The 15,997-nt window shown below is 38.9% G+C and overlaps 2 protein-coding genes across 6 annotated transcripts in view; one reads left to right on the top strand and one right to left on the bottom strand.

The window, feature by feature from the left end:
* The window catches only part of TRIM37 (tripartite motif containing 37), a 117,047-nt gene extending 104,630 nt beyond the window's left edge, over nucleotides 1-12,417 (top strand). For all 5 annotated transcript variants that reach the window (XM_060203842.1, XM_060203844.1, XM_060203845.1 and 2 more), the window contains one exon: nucleotides 12,147-12,417. In XM_060203842.1, the coding sequence (XP_060059825.1) occupies nucleotides 12,147-12,150 (4 nt within the window). In that variant the 3' untranslated portion in view covers nucleotides 12,151-12,417. The remainder of the gene's footprint in view (nucleotides 1-12,146) is intronic.
* The window catches only part of PPM1E (protein phosphatase, Mg2+/Mn2+ dependent 1E), a 199,061-nt gene continuing 192,968 nt past the window's right edge, over nucleotides 9,905-15,997 (bottom strand). The window contains exon 7 of the mRNA XM_060203846.1: nucleotides 9,905-15,008. Within this exon, the coding sequence (XP_060059829.1) occupies nucleotides 13,951-15,008 (1,058 nt within the window). The 3' untranslated portion in view covers nucleotides 9,905-13,950. The remainder of the gene's footprint in view (nucleotides 15,009-15,997) is intronic.

Genomic DNA, 15,997 nt, shown 5'->3' with positions numbered 1-15,997 from the left:
GTTAAGTTGACTGGTTCTCTTCCTGATCATTCAAAGTTAGTTGAATGATCATTCAAAATTACTTTTTTTCCTGCCATTCAAAATTATTTCTATTTTTTCCTGCCATTCAAAATCACCTTTTCCCCCCTGCCACTTGCTTAACAACTATAGTTCAACAATTTTTTTGAAACATCTCTCTTTTATAGTCATTAATCAGATCTAATTTCAGTGTTGTGACATTTAAAGAATTGAACATGTTGTGTGGTGACTGACATGAAACTGTGATGTAAGGTTTACTTTCTTAGTCTCTTAACCTCAAGTAATTGCCAAACTGACATTGTGTCCCTGCATTTGTGTTTGAGCAACTGTACTGTTTGTGAAAACTACACTGAACGTTGACTAAGACTATTGAAAAAGCATGACTATCTCATGTGAGAGGTGTCTCGTCCACTTATATTTTATTAATGAATATTGTTTACTTTTTCATATCTGCTGTCATGCTGAGTGCTTTGATTCATGGTTTGCTTTTGTTCAAAATAGTTTGCACTTTTTGTTAATAAAATAAAATTGAGAAAATACTGTGCCTCTGCAGTTTATTAAAAGTGGGACCAGAAGTCTCCCCACCCCACCTCACTTTTCCTCTCATTGCCTGTCTATAATAGAGGCTGCTGAGCTATGCTGCCTGTTAGTAAATGCATGGGTAAGTCAGAAGACTTCATGTACTGTTTCCTTAGTGTATAGAAACCAACTTTTCTCCTGGAAAGTACTAAATCATATAAGAAGTACTTAAGATTTAGCATTTGCTTACTTAACATGATGTTGCAGTATGTTTTTGTATAGTTACTAAGAAGAGTATTATGCAATGCTTTAAAATATTGAGTTTCTTTAACAATTTTCCATTAGATGGGAGTGTGTTCACATTTATCACATTTTGATGAGGTTAAGTTTTTATCAGTTTTGTCTTATCCCCTCCTTTTAATGATTGAAATGATAATGTAGGAATTTTGTACCTTTAATATTAAGAATAAACCATTACAAGAATTAATTTTAGTTTTTTTTTTTCAAATTGAGATCATTAGAATCCTTAAACATAAATAATTGCCTTTGTTTTGAATCTCTCACTATTGTTTTGCTATTTCTTTACCTGGGCTTGATATACAGAGATGAGTACTTTTCCATGAATCTGAACTTTTTCCCCCAGGACATGAGAAACAATATGTGGTTAAGAACTAAGAGCCGGGGGTCGGGTGGTGGCGCAGTGGGTTAAGTGCATGTGGCGCAAAGCGCAAGGACCAGCTTAAGGATCCCAGTTCGAGCCCCTGGCTCCCCAACTGCAGGAGAGTCGCTTCGCAGATGAAGTAGGTCTGCAGGTGTCTTATCTTTCTCTCCCCTCTCTGTCTTCCGCTCCTCTCTCCATTTCTCTCTGTCCTATCCAACAATGAACAACATCAACAATGACAATAATAATAACCTCAAGGAGGCTACAACAAGGGCAACAAAAGGGGGAGAAATGGCCTCCAGGAGCAGTGGATTCATGGTGCAGGCACCAAGCCCAGCAATAACCTTTGGAGCAAGCTTTGGTGTCTCTCTCTCTCTTTCTCTCTCTCTCTTCCTCTCCTCTTCTCTTTCTCTCTCTCTCAATCTTGTCTTTCAGCTGGTCCAGAATGGTGAAACTCTGGTGATGACTAAAAAAAAGTAAATCAGAGAGGGGTTGGGTAGGTAGCACAGCAGTTTATGCAACAGACTTTTCAGGCCTGAGCCTCTGAGGCTCAGGTTTGGGGAAAAAAGAGGGCCTAGGAGATAGCTCAGCACACCGTCCCATGTGTGAAATCTGGGTTTAAGTCCTAACACCACATGAAGTTACCATGCACTAAGAGAAAGTTCAATAAACAGGATTATCTCTGTGTTGTCTCTCTTTTCCTCTTTGAAATTGAAAGAGGGTGTTGTGGAATTGTGCAGACACAAGGCTTCCGTGGCAAATAATTAAAAAGAAATAAGCATGAAAGAAACTGGAGAATAGACTACTCATTTGGGAAGATCTATTTGTAAAATCTTCTAGCTTGAGTGATTTAATTGTGTGGTTCTCTTGGGTCATTAGTTTGTATAATAGCATTTTGAGGTATCCCTCTGTCTTTAAAGAAAACTTTTATTTAGTTGATTTCAAATGAGCCAGAGTGTTTCATAGGAGAGGGGAGAAGCCAGAGTACTACACCTGCACATGCAGCACTGTTGGAATCAAAGTAGGAGCCCTGGACATGCAAATCCTGCATTAGGCCAGCTGAGACATCTCCTCAGCCACTCATGTCTTTTTGTTTGTTTGTTTATTGGGGGATTAATGTTTGTTTTGGTTTGGTTTTTGCTTCTAGGGTTATTGCTGGGGGTCATTGCGAATCCACTGTTCCTGGAGGCTTTTTTTTTTTCCCTTTTGTTGCCCTTGTTTTATCATTATTGTTGTTATTGTTGTTGTTATTGACATCATAGTTCTTGCATAGGACAGAGAGAAATGGAGAGAGGAGGAGAAGACAGAAAGGGTGAGAGAAGGATATCTGCAGACCTGCTTTACCGCCTGTGAAGTGACTCCCCTGCAGGTGGGAAGCCGGGGGGCTTGGACCAGGAGCTCAGACCGGGATCCTTATGCTGGTCCATATGCTTTGTGCCATGTGCTTAACCCACTGTGCTACCGCCCGACTCCCGGGGGATTAATGTTTTACAGTCAACAGTAAACACAATAGTTTGTACATGCATAATTTTTCTCAGTTTTCCACATAGCCGTATAGCCCCCATGAGGTCCTCTGCCATCCTGATCTAGGACCTGAACTCTTCCCCCACTCCCACCCACCCCAGAGTCTTTTACTTTGGTGCAATACACCACACTCATGTTTTTTTTTTTTTTAATTTCTTTATTGGGGAATTAATGTTTTACCTTCAACAGTAAATACAATAGTTTGTACATGCATAACATTTCCCAGTTTTCCATATAACAATACAACTCCCAATAGGTCCTCTGTCATCCTTTTTGGGTCTGTATTCTCTCCACCCACCCACCCCAGAGTCTTTTACTTTGGTGCATTATGCCAATTCCAGTTCAGGTTCTACTTGTGTTTTCTTTGCTGATCTTGTTTTTCAACTTCTGCCTGAGAGTAAGCTCATCCCATATTCATCCTTCTGTTTCTGATTTATTTCACTTAACATGAAACTTTCAAGGTCCATCCAAGATTGGCTGAAAACGGTAAAGTCACCATTTTTGATAGCTGAGTACTATTCCATTATATATATATACCACAACTTGCTCAGCCACTCATCTGTTGTTGGACACCTGGGTTACTTCCAGGTTTTGGCTATTACAAATTGTACTGCAAAGAACATATGTGTACACAGATCTTTTTGGATGGGTGTATTGGGTTCTTTAGGACATATCCCCAGGAGAGGAATTGCAGGATCATAGGGTAGATCCATTTCTAGCCTTCTGAGAGTTCTCCAGACTGTTCTCCACAGAGGTTGGATCAATTTACATTCCCACCAGCAGTGTAAGAGGGTTCCTTTGACCCCACAACTCCAGAATTTGCTGCTGTTACCTTTTCTGAAGCATGGCATTCTGACAGGAGTGAAGTGGTATCTCATTGTTGTCTTGATTTGCATTTCTCTGACAATCAGTGACTTGGAACATTTTTTCATGTGTTTCTCAGCCTTTTGGATCTCTTCTGTGAATATTCTGTCCATGTCCTCCCCCCATTTTTTGATGGGGTTATTTGTTGTCTTGTTGTTGAGATTTGCGAGTTCTTTATATATTCTGGTATTAGCCTCTTCTCTGATGTATGGCATGTAAAGATCTTCTCCCATTCTGGTATATATAGACTCTACTATCTTCAGGAATTTTCCATCTAGTCCCATTTTTTGTAGTGTTTTGATCATAAAGGGATGTTGTATTTTGTCAAAGGCTTTCTCTGCATCTATTGATATGACCATGTGGTTTTTGGTCTTGCTTTTGTTGATGTGGTGGATCACATTGATTGATTTACGTATATTAAACCAACCTTGCATGCCTGGGATAAACCCCACTTGGTCATGATGGACAATCTTTTTGATATACTGCTGTATCCGTTTGGCTAGAATTTTGTTCAATATTTTTGCATCTATGTTCATCAGAGATATTGGTCTGTAGTTTTCTTTTTTGGTTGTGTCCCTGTCTGCTTTTGGTATCAGGGTGATGTTGGCTTCATAGAAGCTGGCAGGGAGTATTCCAGTGTCTTTAGTCTTCTGGAAGTCTTTTAAAAGTAGAGGTATTAGTTCTTCTTTGAAGGTTTTGTAGAATTCATTTGTAAAACCATCTGGTCCAGGACCACACTCATGCCTTTTGAAGTTAATAAGTTTCCTCAGAATGGCATAGAGACACTTTGGATTATGGTTATTTTTGAAGAGTGTTTTGTTTTGTGTACCAGAGTACCACTCAGCCTTGTTTATTGGTGGTGCTGAGGACTGAATCTCAAATCTTCTATATGCAAGTTTGGTGAACTTCCATTGTGCTACTACTTCCCTGGCCTGGCTCGTGATATATTTGAACCGTTTGCTCTCAGATTATGTGTGTAGTCAGAACTACTGCCCTTAATTTTAGATGAGTTAAGAATTGGTCAAGACCCTTTTAAGCTGGTGGAGGTTTTAAGTTTGTCAGGCCAGCAAGAAAGACTGTTTTGGGTTGTTAAAGCTGTAGGAATAGGTCAGTTTACTCATCTTGAGTGTGTCTCTCCTGGCTATGCTAAGATTTAGGTAGCCTCAGGGAGTTATCAGTCACTTTGTCCTCTCCCATTTGGTTGTTTATGATTTGATTTGCAAAAGATCTAGTGGAGAAATCTCTCTCCAGTTTATCACTTAGAACTGTCATCACAGTTTAAATGTTATTATCAAGGTTTCCAATCAGTTGCTGTACTCATCCTACCTGTAACTTATGTACCTAACCAGATTTTTTACACCACTCCCAGACACACACACCTTTACCTGAAGGACATAGTTCGTCTTAGTCTATCATTATCTTGCTTCAGTATTTTCTTCCTGTCTGCCTTGTCTCTTATTTATGGAGAGGTCAGTACTTTTTTTTTTTCTAAGTATTTCAGTATTATGCCAAAATACTTGGTTATTTTACGTCTCAACTTTCAAAACTATTTTAGTTTCTTCTCTCCTTCACTGTGATTATATGATTCATTTCTAACACAGACTTACCTGTTAGTGTGCATTCTGTCTTCCCCCACACATTCTGATTTTCAAACTTACATGTACTAAAATTCAATCTTGGGACTGGGAGGTGGGATTGGTTGAGTGCACACATTATGGACAAGGACCCAGGTTCAAACACCCAGTCCCCACCTGAGGGAAGGAAGCTTCATGAAGCAATGCTACAAGTATCTCTCTTTACCTCCCTATTTCTTTCTTCCCTCTCCCTCTCAATCTCTCTGTCCTATCAGTAAAGTAACACTTAAAAAATTCAGTCTTTTGACAATGGTTCTGTGGGTTTTGACAAATGTATAATTGTTTAGCTGCTACCATAGTTCATGCAGCTATCAGAATTCCAGGCACTGGTTCTTTATAGGAAAATCCCCTCTATCCCTGGCAGTCTGTTTTTTTCTTTGTCCTTTTAATTTTCCCTCTTCCAGAGTCATACAAATAGAGGCACACAGTGTTTAACCTTTGACTTAACAAAATGCAGTAAGATTTCAGCCATCTTCTTGCAGATAAATACTTCATTTCTTTTTATTGCTGAATACTATTACACACTACAAATGAACCATACTGTATTCATATCCATCAAAAGACGTTTGGGTTATTTCCAGTTCAAGGTGACTGTAAACCTTTTAGACATACATTTGTGTATAGATTTTTATATGAGCACAAATTATTGTGACCTTGGGATTGGATTGCTGGTTGTATAATGAAAAATAGACTTCTTTTTGTACCTAGCTCCTGTGATATATAGCCTCTGAGACCTTTAGTTATCCTGGTGATAGGAACCTCTTTGTTTTCTTAATGGTGTGCTACCAGATGTATAAGCTCTGAGATGCTGATAAGATGACTCACAAGTGGGCATGTCCATGCCAGAAAGCCTAACCATGTGATGGATGAGAGGTTGGAGTTCTGAGTCACATAACAACCCGAACAGTTTAGTGTCATTGCCAGTGACTGAGTCATGCTTATTTAATGATCACGTACGTTACTGAAGTTTGGGTGAACCTCTGTGGTTGGCAGTAGCCTGTATTTTTTTTTGCCTCCAGGGTTAATGCTGGAGCTCCATGCCTGCACTACGAATCCACCACCCGGCCCCTAGTAGTCTGTATTATACCAGTATGTCAGGAAGGTAACATAACCTGACACAAGAAAGCTTTGCATTAGAACTGTCCTAAACCACATTCTATGTGTGTCCCTTATGCCTAGTTTTGATTTGTGCTTTTTTTTTCCCCCTCTCTATAATAAAACTAGTTATATTTTCCTAAATTCTGTGAGTTTAAGCAAATCAGTAGATCTGACGGAGTATAGTGAGGTCCCCCAAATTTGCTCATTAAACAGAAATGAGTGTTAATGGCATCTTTGAACTTATAACTGCTATCTTAAATTAAAAGCAGTCTTGTGGAGAATTTTACCCTTAACCTGTGAAGTTTGTCTAATTTCAAGTAGTGTTTGAACTCATTGAACTGAGGTGTGTGTTATGTATATGCTTAGCTTAATAAGCCACTTTCCCAAAAGTGGCACTGCCTTGTTGTATTCCCAGCAGCAACATGTGAGTATTCCAACCACTTGATTTAGTTATTATTACCACCAGGGTTATTGCTGGGGCTCGATGCCAGCACTACGAACCTACTGCTCCTGGCCACCATCTTTTTTCCTTTCTATTTAATTGGATAGTACTTAGAGAAATGAAGAGAAGAGTAGGAGGAGATAGAGAGGGAGAAAGACACCTGCAAACCTGCTTCACCACTTATGAAGCTTCCCTTCATAGGTGTGGAGTCAGGGCTTAAACCCAGATCCTTGCACATGGTGATGTGTGTACTCAACTGGGTGTGCCACTGCTCCCCCCCTGTTTTAGCCATTCTAATAAGTTCATATTGATGTTAGATTTTCTAATATCTGTCTTTCTCTCCTTTGCCCTTCCTTCCTTCTCTCCTCTCCCCTCCCCATCCTTTTCCCTCCTTAGCTCCCCTCCCCTCTCTTTCCTTCCTTCTCCTCTTTCCTTCCCTTCCCTCCTCCCCTCCTTTCTTTTCTCTTTTCTTTTTCTTACCACTGCTCAGCTCTGGCTTACAGTGGTGCTGGTGATTGAACCTGGGATCTTTGGTGCGTGCATCCATGTGTGTGTGTGTGTGTGTGTGTGTGTGTGTTCATAACCATCATGCACTATCTCTTGGTAATGTCTTGATTTTTTTTTTTTTTTGCATCTCTGTTCATGAGGATTATAGGTGTGTAATTACGTTGTCTTCATCTGATTTAGGATATGAGTGGTGCTAACACTGTAAAAATGAATCTTCTGGGAAAGAATGTATAGTGTTGGCATTTTTTTCTTAATTTTTATTTATAAAATGAAAATATTGACAAGACTATAGGATAAGTGTTGATATTTATTCTTTGGTTGTTTGGTAGAATATCCATGAAGTTGTCTGGAAGTATTTGTTTTGTTTTTAGACTTTTTTTTTTTTTAACTGTGCTTGATTCAGCCCGAGCTTCTTGGTGTTGATCAGTTTTGGAGGAACTTTCAGCCATTATTTTATCTATTCACTCATTTATTGTGTAAGAGAGACCAGAGCACCACTCTGGCATATGTGGTGCCAGGGACCGAACCTGAGGTCTCATGTGTGCAAGTCCTGCACTCTCCAACTGTGAACACCCCCCCCCCACAGCCATACAGACATTTCTTGAAATATTTTATGTTCTCCCGTTACCTTTTTCTTCTAGAGCTCCAGCTAGCTGTATGTTGGACTGACATTATCCATAGTTCTTCTATGTTCTAGGTTTATTTTAGTTTTCTTTACTTGCTGTCCTATATTATAGTAAAATCTTTTTGACTTGAACATGTTTATCAGTTCCCCAGTTTACTGATGAGCTAGTCAAAGGCTCTCGTTCTCTGTGACAGTGTTTCCCCTACTAACTGCCCTGTAGTTCTGTTTCCATCTTCTTACTGAAACCTGCTGGATGATCTTAACATGCTGTCCACCATCTCCATAGCATATTAACCATAATTGTTTTAAACTTTGTCAATTCAGAAGTTGTCACATCTTTATTACCAGCTTTATATCTGTCCTTCATATTCCCTTTTCTCTTTTGATCTCCTATTACTTTTTTTAGCAATCCTCCAAATAAATTTTTTGTCATCTCTGGGGTTTCCTTACTCTAGACCAACTTTTTTAAAAGATAAAAACAGAAACAAAGGAGAAGGACCACAGCATTGAAGCTTCCCCCAGTGCATTGGGGGCTGGACTCAAGCCTGAATGACATGCATGCCAGTACAGGCACCCTTCCAGGTGAGCTATCTTGCCAGTCCCAGCTAGATTTGGAAGCAGTTTACTTGATTATTCCCCTCGTTTTGTCTAGTTTGATACTAAAATGGAAGAGACAGAATTGAGAGATAGCTTACCTAGGAAGTATGTACCTTCCTAAGCATGCATGAGGCATTGGGATTGAGCCCAGCATCACCTGAGAGCTCCATGGATGGTGGAGCAGTGCTTTTTTCTGTCTGCCTCTCACTTCTTTCCAAAATAGATGAGAAAATTGGTCCTGGGAAAACTGATGAACAGTGATATTTTCCATACATGAGGCTCCAAAAGCCTATTTAAAAATAAGGGATGGGAGGGGGCTAAGTACAACTGTAATTAGATACAGATTTAAAGGGTGAAGTAATTAGGGTACCCAGTCAGTGACGCACACAGTACCATGTGCAAGGACCTTGGTTCAGTGTTTCAAGTCCCTGGTCCCCACCTGCAGTTGGGGAGCTTCACAAATGGTAAAGCAGTGTGGCAGGTGTCTTTGATTCCCTCTGTCCCAAAAACAAAACAAAACAAACAAAAAAAAAAAAACACCAACATAAGTAGCTTCATTGTGCAGCCCATAAACCCAGCAATAAATAACCCTGGTGGCAAAATCATAAAGTCATTGAAATATTTGAACACTTGGCACTTGGTAGGTCCTGTTCCTTATGTATTTTTGTGTACTAACTACCCATGCCCCATAGACTGATGGGAAGGGTATGTATAAGATGAAATGTTTCTTGGGTTTTCAGGGGAGGGGGGAAATTGTTATAGCAGTACGTAGCAATTACTTTTCCAAAAAATGAAAAGCTGTAATCGTTGAATGAAGGGAGGGAAAGAGAGAACCAGAGCATCACTGGTATATGAGATGCTGGGGAGCAAACCAAGGGCTTCATACCTGAAAATTTAATACTTTCTCCACTGTGCCGTCTACAGGGCCTCAGTAATTTTGTTGTAATAAGTATTGCTACTTTAAGAAAACTAATACCATAGGATTTTATTTTAGAGAGGAATTGGTCTTAATTTCAATTTATCTTTTCTTTAAACAGAAGACAAACGGGGGTCGGGCGGTGGCGCAGTGGGTTAAGCGCATGTGGCGCAAAGCGCAGGGACCAGCGTAAGGATCCCGGTTCGAGCCCCCGGCTCCCCACCTGCAGGGGAGTCGCTTCACAGGCAGTGAGGCAGGTCTGCAGGTGTCTGTCTTTCTCTCCCCTTCTCTGTCTTCCCCTCCTCTCTCCATTTCTCTCTGTCCTATCCAACAACGAATTGCGTCAACAAGGGCAATAATAATAGCCACAACGAAGCTACAACAAGGGCAACAAAAGGGGGGAAAAAATGGCCTCCAGGAGCGGTGGATTCATGGTGCAGGCACCGAGCCCAGCAATAACCCTGGAGGAGGAAAAAAAAAAAAGAAGACAAACGACTAGTGGTTTTAAATTGCTGGGTTTTATTAAGATATTGGCACAATTTCAACATACTTCTTACCTGAATGAACAGTTTTAATAAATAGTGTAAAGGATCACTCGTGATGAGAACTGAACTCAAAAAGTGAGCTGTATAGCAGATGTGTAAATTGATGAATTTCCTTAGTAAGAAATGATTCACTTCGTTCACTTCACTCCATAGAGAATTCTTTGCAGAGAAAGACCACAAACAGGAGAACAAAGCATGTTTCTCACCAAAGAGCACCTAGATTAAGAGTTGACAATACTGTGCCTGTGGTTTACCTAATACATCAAAATCTAGTAATTTCCTTTTCGGCTGTGCCAATTCTGGAATTCCCGACCTGAGTTCATATTTTCTAGTTTGCACAGTAGTCTTCACAGTGGAATATACAGTGCTGCTAGAGAGAAATTGTTTTCCACATAGTTCCACTAGCCTGAAAGTCATAATACTTGTGGTATTTTGAGGGAAAAAAAAACATTTAAAATATTCAAGTCATAACAGAAGAATGGGTAGTCATCCTTTGACATTACATTTTTTTTCTTTAAGTTCTGTTGTTGTTGTTAATTTATAAACCAAAGAATTTTTGTACCAAATTATGATGTGACTCAAACTATGGTATCCCCCTCTTCTGCTCTTGCTTAGGTGAGAATATTCATCAACTGAACAAATCATATTTAAACATTAAAATATTAATTAGTCACTTTCTCACAAAGTCTTGGCAAGTCTTCGATGGCAAAGGAAGTGCTTCAACCACAGCAGTTTTATCTGTAAACACTGAACTTCTTTATGCAGCTTCTTCATCTGCCCACTGGATACTGCACTTCTTACTGGCACAGTGTTCCAACAGTGGGGTGTGGTTGTCATGAAGATGCAATGCTGACATTGTACCACTATAAACGTGGCCAGAATCAGACTCAGTGTTGACATTGACATTGTTGACATTGTCCTTGGGGGAAAAAAGTGTTCCTTTCATGGAGCCTCTTAGTTTAATTAAATGCAACAGTAACTTTTAGTAACTCAAGGACAATGAATGGATGGCACTTCTAGGTAAAGAAAAGGTATATATACATGTGTGTTTTCACCATCTTTACTACAGACCTAAGTGAGATTAGTAGCCCCAGTGTTTGATGCTGTAATGTTACTTAACCTCAGATATCCCTCAAAAGTACACATCTAGAAAGTGAAACAAAGGAGACCTTTCAGTCAGGGAGACTCCCTTTGAAACTCACAGTGAATGTAAAAGCAATTTGATGACTTCAGTTGAAGACTTGAAGTCTATTTCTCTAATCAATACTATACTTTCTTGTTTGTATTTTTACTATCTTCTAACAAAAACAAAAAGTTGTTTATTAGCAGGCAAACAAACTGATGCAGATCATGTTAAGTTGAAAAAGGGATATTGCCACTCTGAATATTGAGTATAGAACTTTCACCACCACTAAGTTACACAATGAATAAAAGTACAAAATACATAATTCACAGACTATACTCAGCATTAACAGTTGATATATTATATAGATACTTTTATAGCTCTCTAATATTTTTACAGTCACCATATACACCATCATTAAGTACAAGTTACAGAAATGTGTAGATACCATTAGTAAGAGGGATTTTATTGCTTACGTCAGCAAGCAGCAAATAAGGGCACAGGATTTGAACTGAAGGGGAGCTACTTTCTATCACCAGTGGCATTAAGATTTAACACTGCATTTCACAAAGCACTGCTTTTTATCTAGGTTATAGAACCCAAAGCAGCATATATCAAACCAATAACCGCTACTTGAATATGTATTATAGAATTTTAAAGGACTTACCTTACAAATGGTACCTAGCTACTCTATAAATATGCATGTTGTGAATAAATGAATAGTTGCTATATATTTTTTTTTTTACATTATTGGTGTATAGCTTGATCACACTAGAACTACTTAACCTTTATTTTCTAGAGGGCTGTTAATGAGAAATGGAGTTAAAAGTATGTATTCAGACCTACAAAATCCAGACCTTTAAGGTTTGACATATGTTTCATCTCATTTCCTTCCAATCATTTTTCCCCAATAAAAAATAACCTATCCCTTATACCTTCTGTCACCATTTTTTTTTTTCAGATCAAAAATATTACCAAGAAACTAGAAAATTTAAAAAATTTTAACTTAGGTAAATGTTTCATAGTATATTATAAGCTATAATTCTGCTGCCTTTGTTTTCTTTTTTCCTTAGATAATTTGATTTGAAATGGACACTGCACCTGTGATGGCTTAACAAGATCTAGGCTTCAGAAAATGACGTGAGTGAGGTCCACGTGTGGTGGTAACACATGAGGATGGTGCAAAGAGTCTGATTAACTAGAGTTGAGCCTTGTTTACTCCCTCTTTTCAACCATGTGTCATGGGACTTGAGAAACGAAGAAATTACGTCAAAATCAAGATAAAATACTGAAAAAAGTCTACTTAACATCCAAATTAAAAAAAATAAAATCATAGATTGACAATTTGGTGATTGTTAAAGTAAAACTGCTTTTCTATGTTTATTTAGTTATAGTGGCACCCAAAGTGTACTACAGTCCTCTGGTCTTTAAAGTCCAGCAATTTTAGTCCTTCATTATTGGGTCCAGGGAACATAAAATCATTGTATTACTATATATTACTATGTAAGAATACAGGTAGATAATGGGTACTGCTCAGCAAGAGTGCTTAGTGCCTGGTAATGGTGTGCATGACTGACACACAGCACGCAGTTCCTGTTCTTTGACATGGCTGCTCCATGGTTAACTGGGGGAGGGCAATGTAGTGTCGAGCTATTCATGATTCTCGGCTAATTAGCAGCTGCTTCACTGAATGAATTTGATTATTAGTGTATTTTGATGTCTTCATCTAAAGAGATCCTTCTGACTTAAAACTGCAGAAGTGGCAAAAAGGAAATAATTTTTTAAAAATTACCAAACATCAATATTGAAATGAGAGTCCTGCATTCTGAAGTTGTATATAACAGGTCTCTGGTCCTTTCTCCGCTTACAGCTAAACAAATTTCAGTAATCTGCATTTACTCTTGGCCTGTCTCACACTAGTTACTTCATTTATTGGGGAGAGAGCTTTTAGAGAAGTTAAAACTAGCATTCTCATTCTCCAAAACCATTTTTTATTTTATAATAATATATGCCTTTGCTGTCTATGAACTTCAAAAAAGTAAAGGCAGAAAATATAGAAATACTATTTGATATTTTATATGGCAACTTGATTCTAGTGTATTTGTACCTGATATCATCTCCATTGAACCAGTTTTATTCCTGAGATGAAGGTACAGTGAAAAACACATTAGTATCAGTTCAAAACGAGTTGACAGCAGTCTTCTAAAATGACAAATAATAAAAACTTCACCGTAAGCACCATAACAGATTATGAAATTCTCAAATAGCTACAGCCCTAGAAAAATGTTTTTTAATTCAAAAAAACGTTTATGTTAAAATTATTTTTTTTTACTTGTGTCACCTCACAGATCTGAACATGACATTTTGTACTAGTTTTCTAGTTTTGTTACCAGTTAAAACCCATATGGCTTTTGATCTTTTACCTACATAACAAATAGAGAATAGGGGATTCTCTCATAGTTCCACCTTTTGAGAAACATTCCCCACCTAAAGTTAAATCTTCAGTAATTTCTCCTCAGATATATTAGGCACATCAGACCAAATTTCATCTGCACTGAGATTTCAACACTCTATATCCTGGCTGAAATCACTCAAACTTCCAATAGTTATGTGAAAGGATCTGGGGTGGGGTTTGTATGGAAGTGTGGAGACACATCACAGGGATCGGTTGTATAATTTTGTTAGTGAAACTGCCAATACTTTTTAATATTGAAAACACTATTTTGAGTTTCCTAGAGATCTATTTACATTTAAGAATTGAGCCATCCATGGTTTCATAATGAAGCACATATAATTCAAAAATGTCTACTTGCTTCTACTCTGATAGTGGTGTGTTTATTAGGAGAGAACTAGCTAGCCTACTTTTAAGAGAAAATACTATATTTTATAGCTCCGGGAAAGATCTGGATATGGAATATCGTTACTCTTTCTGAACTTCTTTATGCTTTCACAGTACCCTTTCCAACTATTTTGCCTCCATGACAGAGAACTTCTTAACATCCTACTTCTCTTCCCACTTCCAGTAAGTGAGGACAAGCTAATGCCTATTTTGTGGGAAGACTCTCCAATAGAGAGAAATGAATAAAACTGTGGGTTAGACCTGAATCCATGCCACCTCTTTGAATAGTGGTAGCGTAAATGAAACAATCTAGAAACCCTCTTTCCCAGGAAGATGACCTGTTCATTTTCCATCCTAGGACAGACAGGAGACAAGGTCTCCATTCTGTATATTTGCTGCCCTGTTGGACCCAAATTAAGAGAAGAGGGGAATTCTCCAGCACCACTCCGTTCAGGCAATGATGATTGAATCGAATTTTTCTCCATTATAAGCTCATTAGTAAAACTGGCTTTCTTTGGTGCACCAGGACCAAACATCTCAACTGGTGGCAAAACCTGGGCACTGTGAGGTTTGCTTGCTTCTATTTGTGTGAGATCTATGTAGCCTGGGTCTTCCAAAACGTTGATTTGGAACCCTGGGCTCAAACTAGTTCTATCAGTGAAAGAATCCACACGCCCATCATAGCCTAGATCGGCTGGTGCTGAGCACTGGTGCTGAGGCCAAGGGCGTTTGCACTCTCCATGATTCTCCTTATCATCCCCACCATCTTCTTGCCCTCCTTGAAAAGAGTTCTCTGTCCAATCTGATTCCTCACTAACATTTACAGCTTTGTTCATGTCCCTCAGGAATACCACAATAACAGTGATATTATCACTTGACCCAGCGTCACGAGCTGATGCCACTAACTTGTGGGCAACCATGCTGCTGTCTCCATTATTCTCCTTCAAGTGGTCAGATACAACTTTCACTGCCTCATCAGGGTTCACGGTGTCGTAGAAGCCGTCACAGGCAAGAATGAGGTAGTCTTCGGTTCCATCCAAAACTGTAGAGGCAGAATCTGCATCCCCACAGATATATGGCTTATGTTCAGCATCTCCTGTGGGAATTAGAAAGCAGGTCAGATTTTGTCTAGGAATGTTTATGGTCATTATTATCTGACCACAATTTACCAGAGAGAATTTGTAAACTATTTTTAGAGAAAATATGTTTTGGGTGGGGGAAATAGCATAATGCTTATGCAAACAGATTCTCATGCCTCAGGCTCTAAGTCCCCAGGTTCAATCTCCCACACCAACACAAGCCAGAACTGAGCAATGCTCTGGAAAAAAAAAATATATATATTTTCAGCTAACTGGATGCTGTTTACTTCTTACAGTGAAATAAATCACTCTGAGTTTAATTTCTTAGGTAGTTTAGACTCTGAATCACGAAAAAACTGTGACTTAAGCTTAGATATATATGGCAACTAGTACCAAATCCAAGGAAAACTTTGTTGATTTCTTCTTTTAATGGTACATAGACTTGATTTGTAATCCAAAGACATGTCCATATTAGCAAGCCAAAGTTGTGACTACTACCTTCATTAAACAGTTTTCTGGTTTAGAAATTGGTTGCTTTGTGCCGTGAGCACAGGAAAATCTGAGTTATGAGGTGTTGGCTTGTTTGGTCATCACTAGGGCTTTACCAATCCAGGCTGAGTTTTTGGTAGCGGCTTCCTTCAGGCTCAAACCTGATCACATGTATAACAAAACAAGCACCACGAGATTTTTTAACATAAAAGTCCAGTGGCCTGGGAGGTGGCACAGTGGACAAAATATTGAGCTCAAAAGCATGGGGTCCTGAGTTCAGTCCCTGACATAACATCCTCCAGAGTAATTCTTTGGTGTTCTCTCTTACACAAAACTTTGAAAAAAATATAAAAACCAAGTCCAAATTGCAAGCCAAGAAACATCATCAGGGGGGCTGGGCAGTGGCACACCAGGTTGAACATGTGTTACCATGCACACAAACCAGCAGGGGGACACTTCACACAATGAAGAGCATCTGTAGGCGTCTATCTTTCTCCCTCTCTATCTCCCCTCCCCT

The sequence above is a fragment of the Erinaceus europaeus genome, chromosome 12, assembly GCF_950295315.1.
Source record: "Erinaceus europaeus chromosome 12, mEriEur2.1, whole genome shotgun sequence".
Taxonomy (NCBI): Eukaryota; Metazoa; Chordata; class Mammalia; order Eulipotyphla; family Erinaceidae; genus Erinaceus; species Erinaceus europaeus.
Note: the sequence above shows the minus strand (reverse complement) of the source record. Positions and strands in the feature narration are given on the sequence as shown.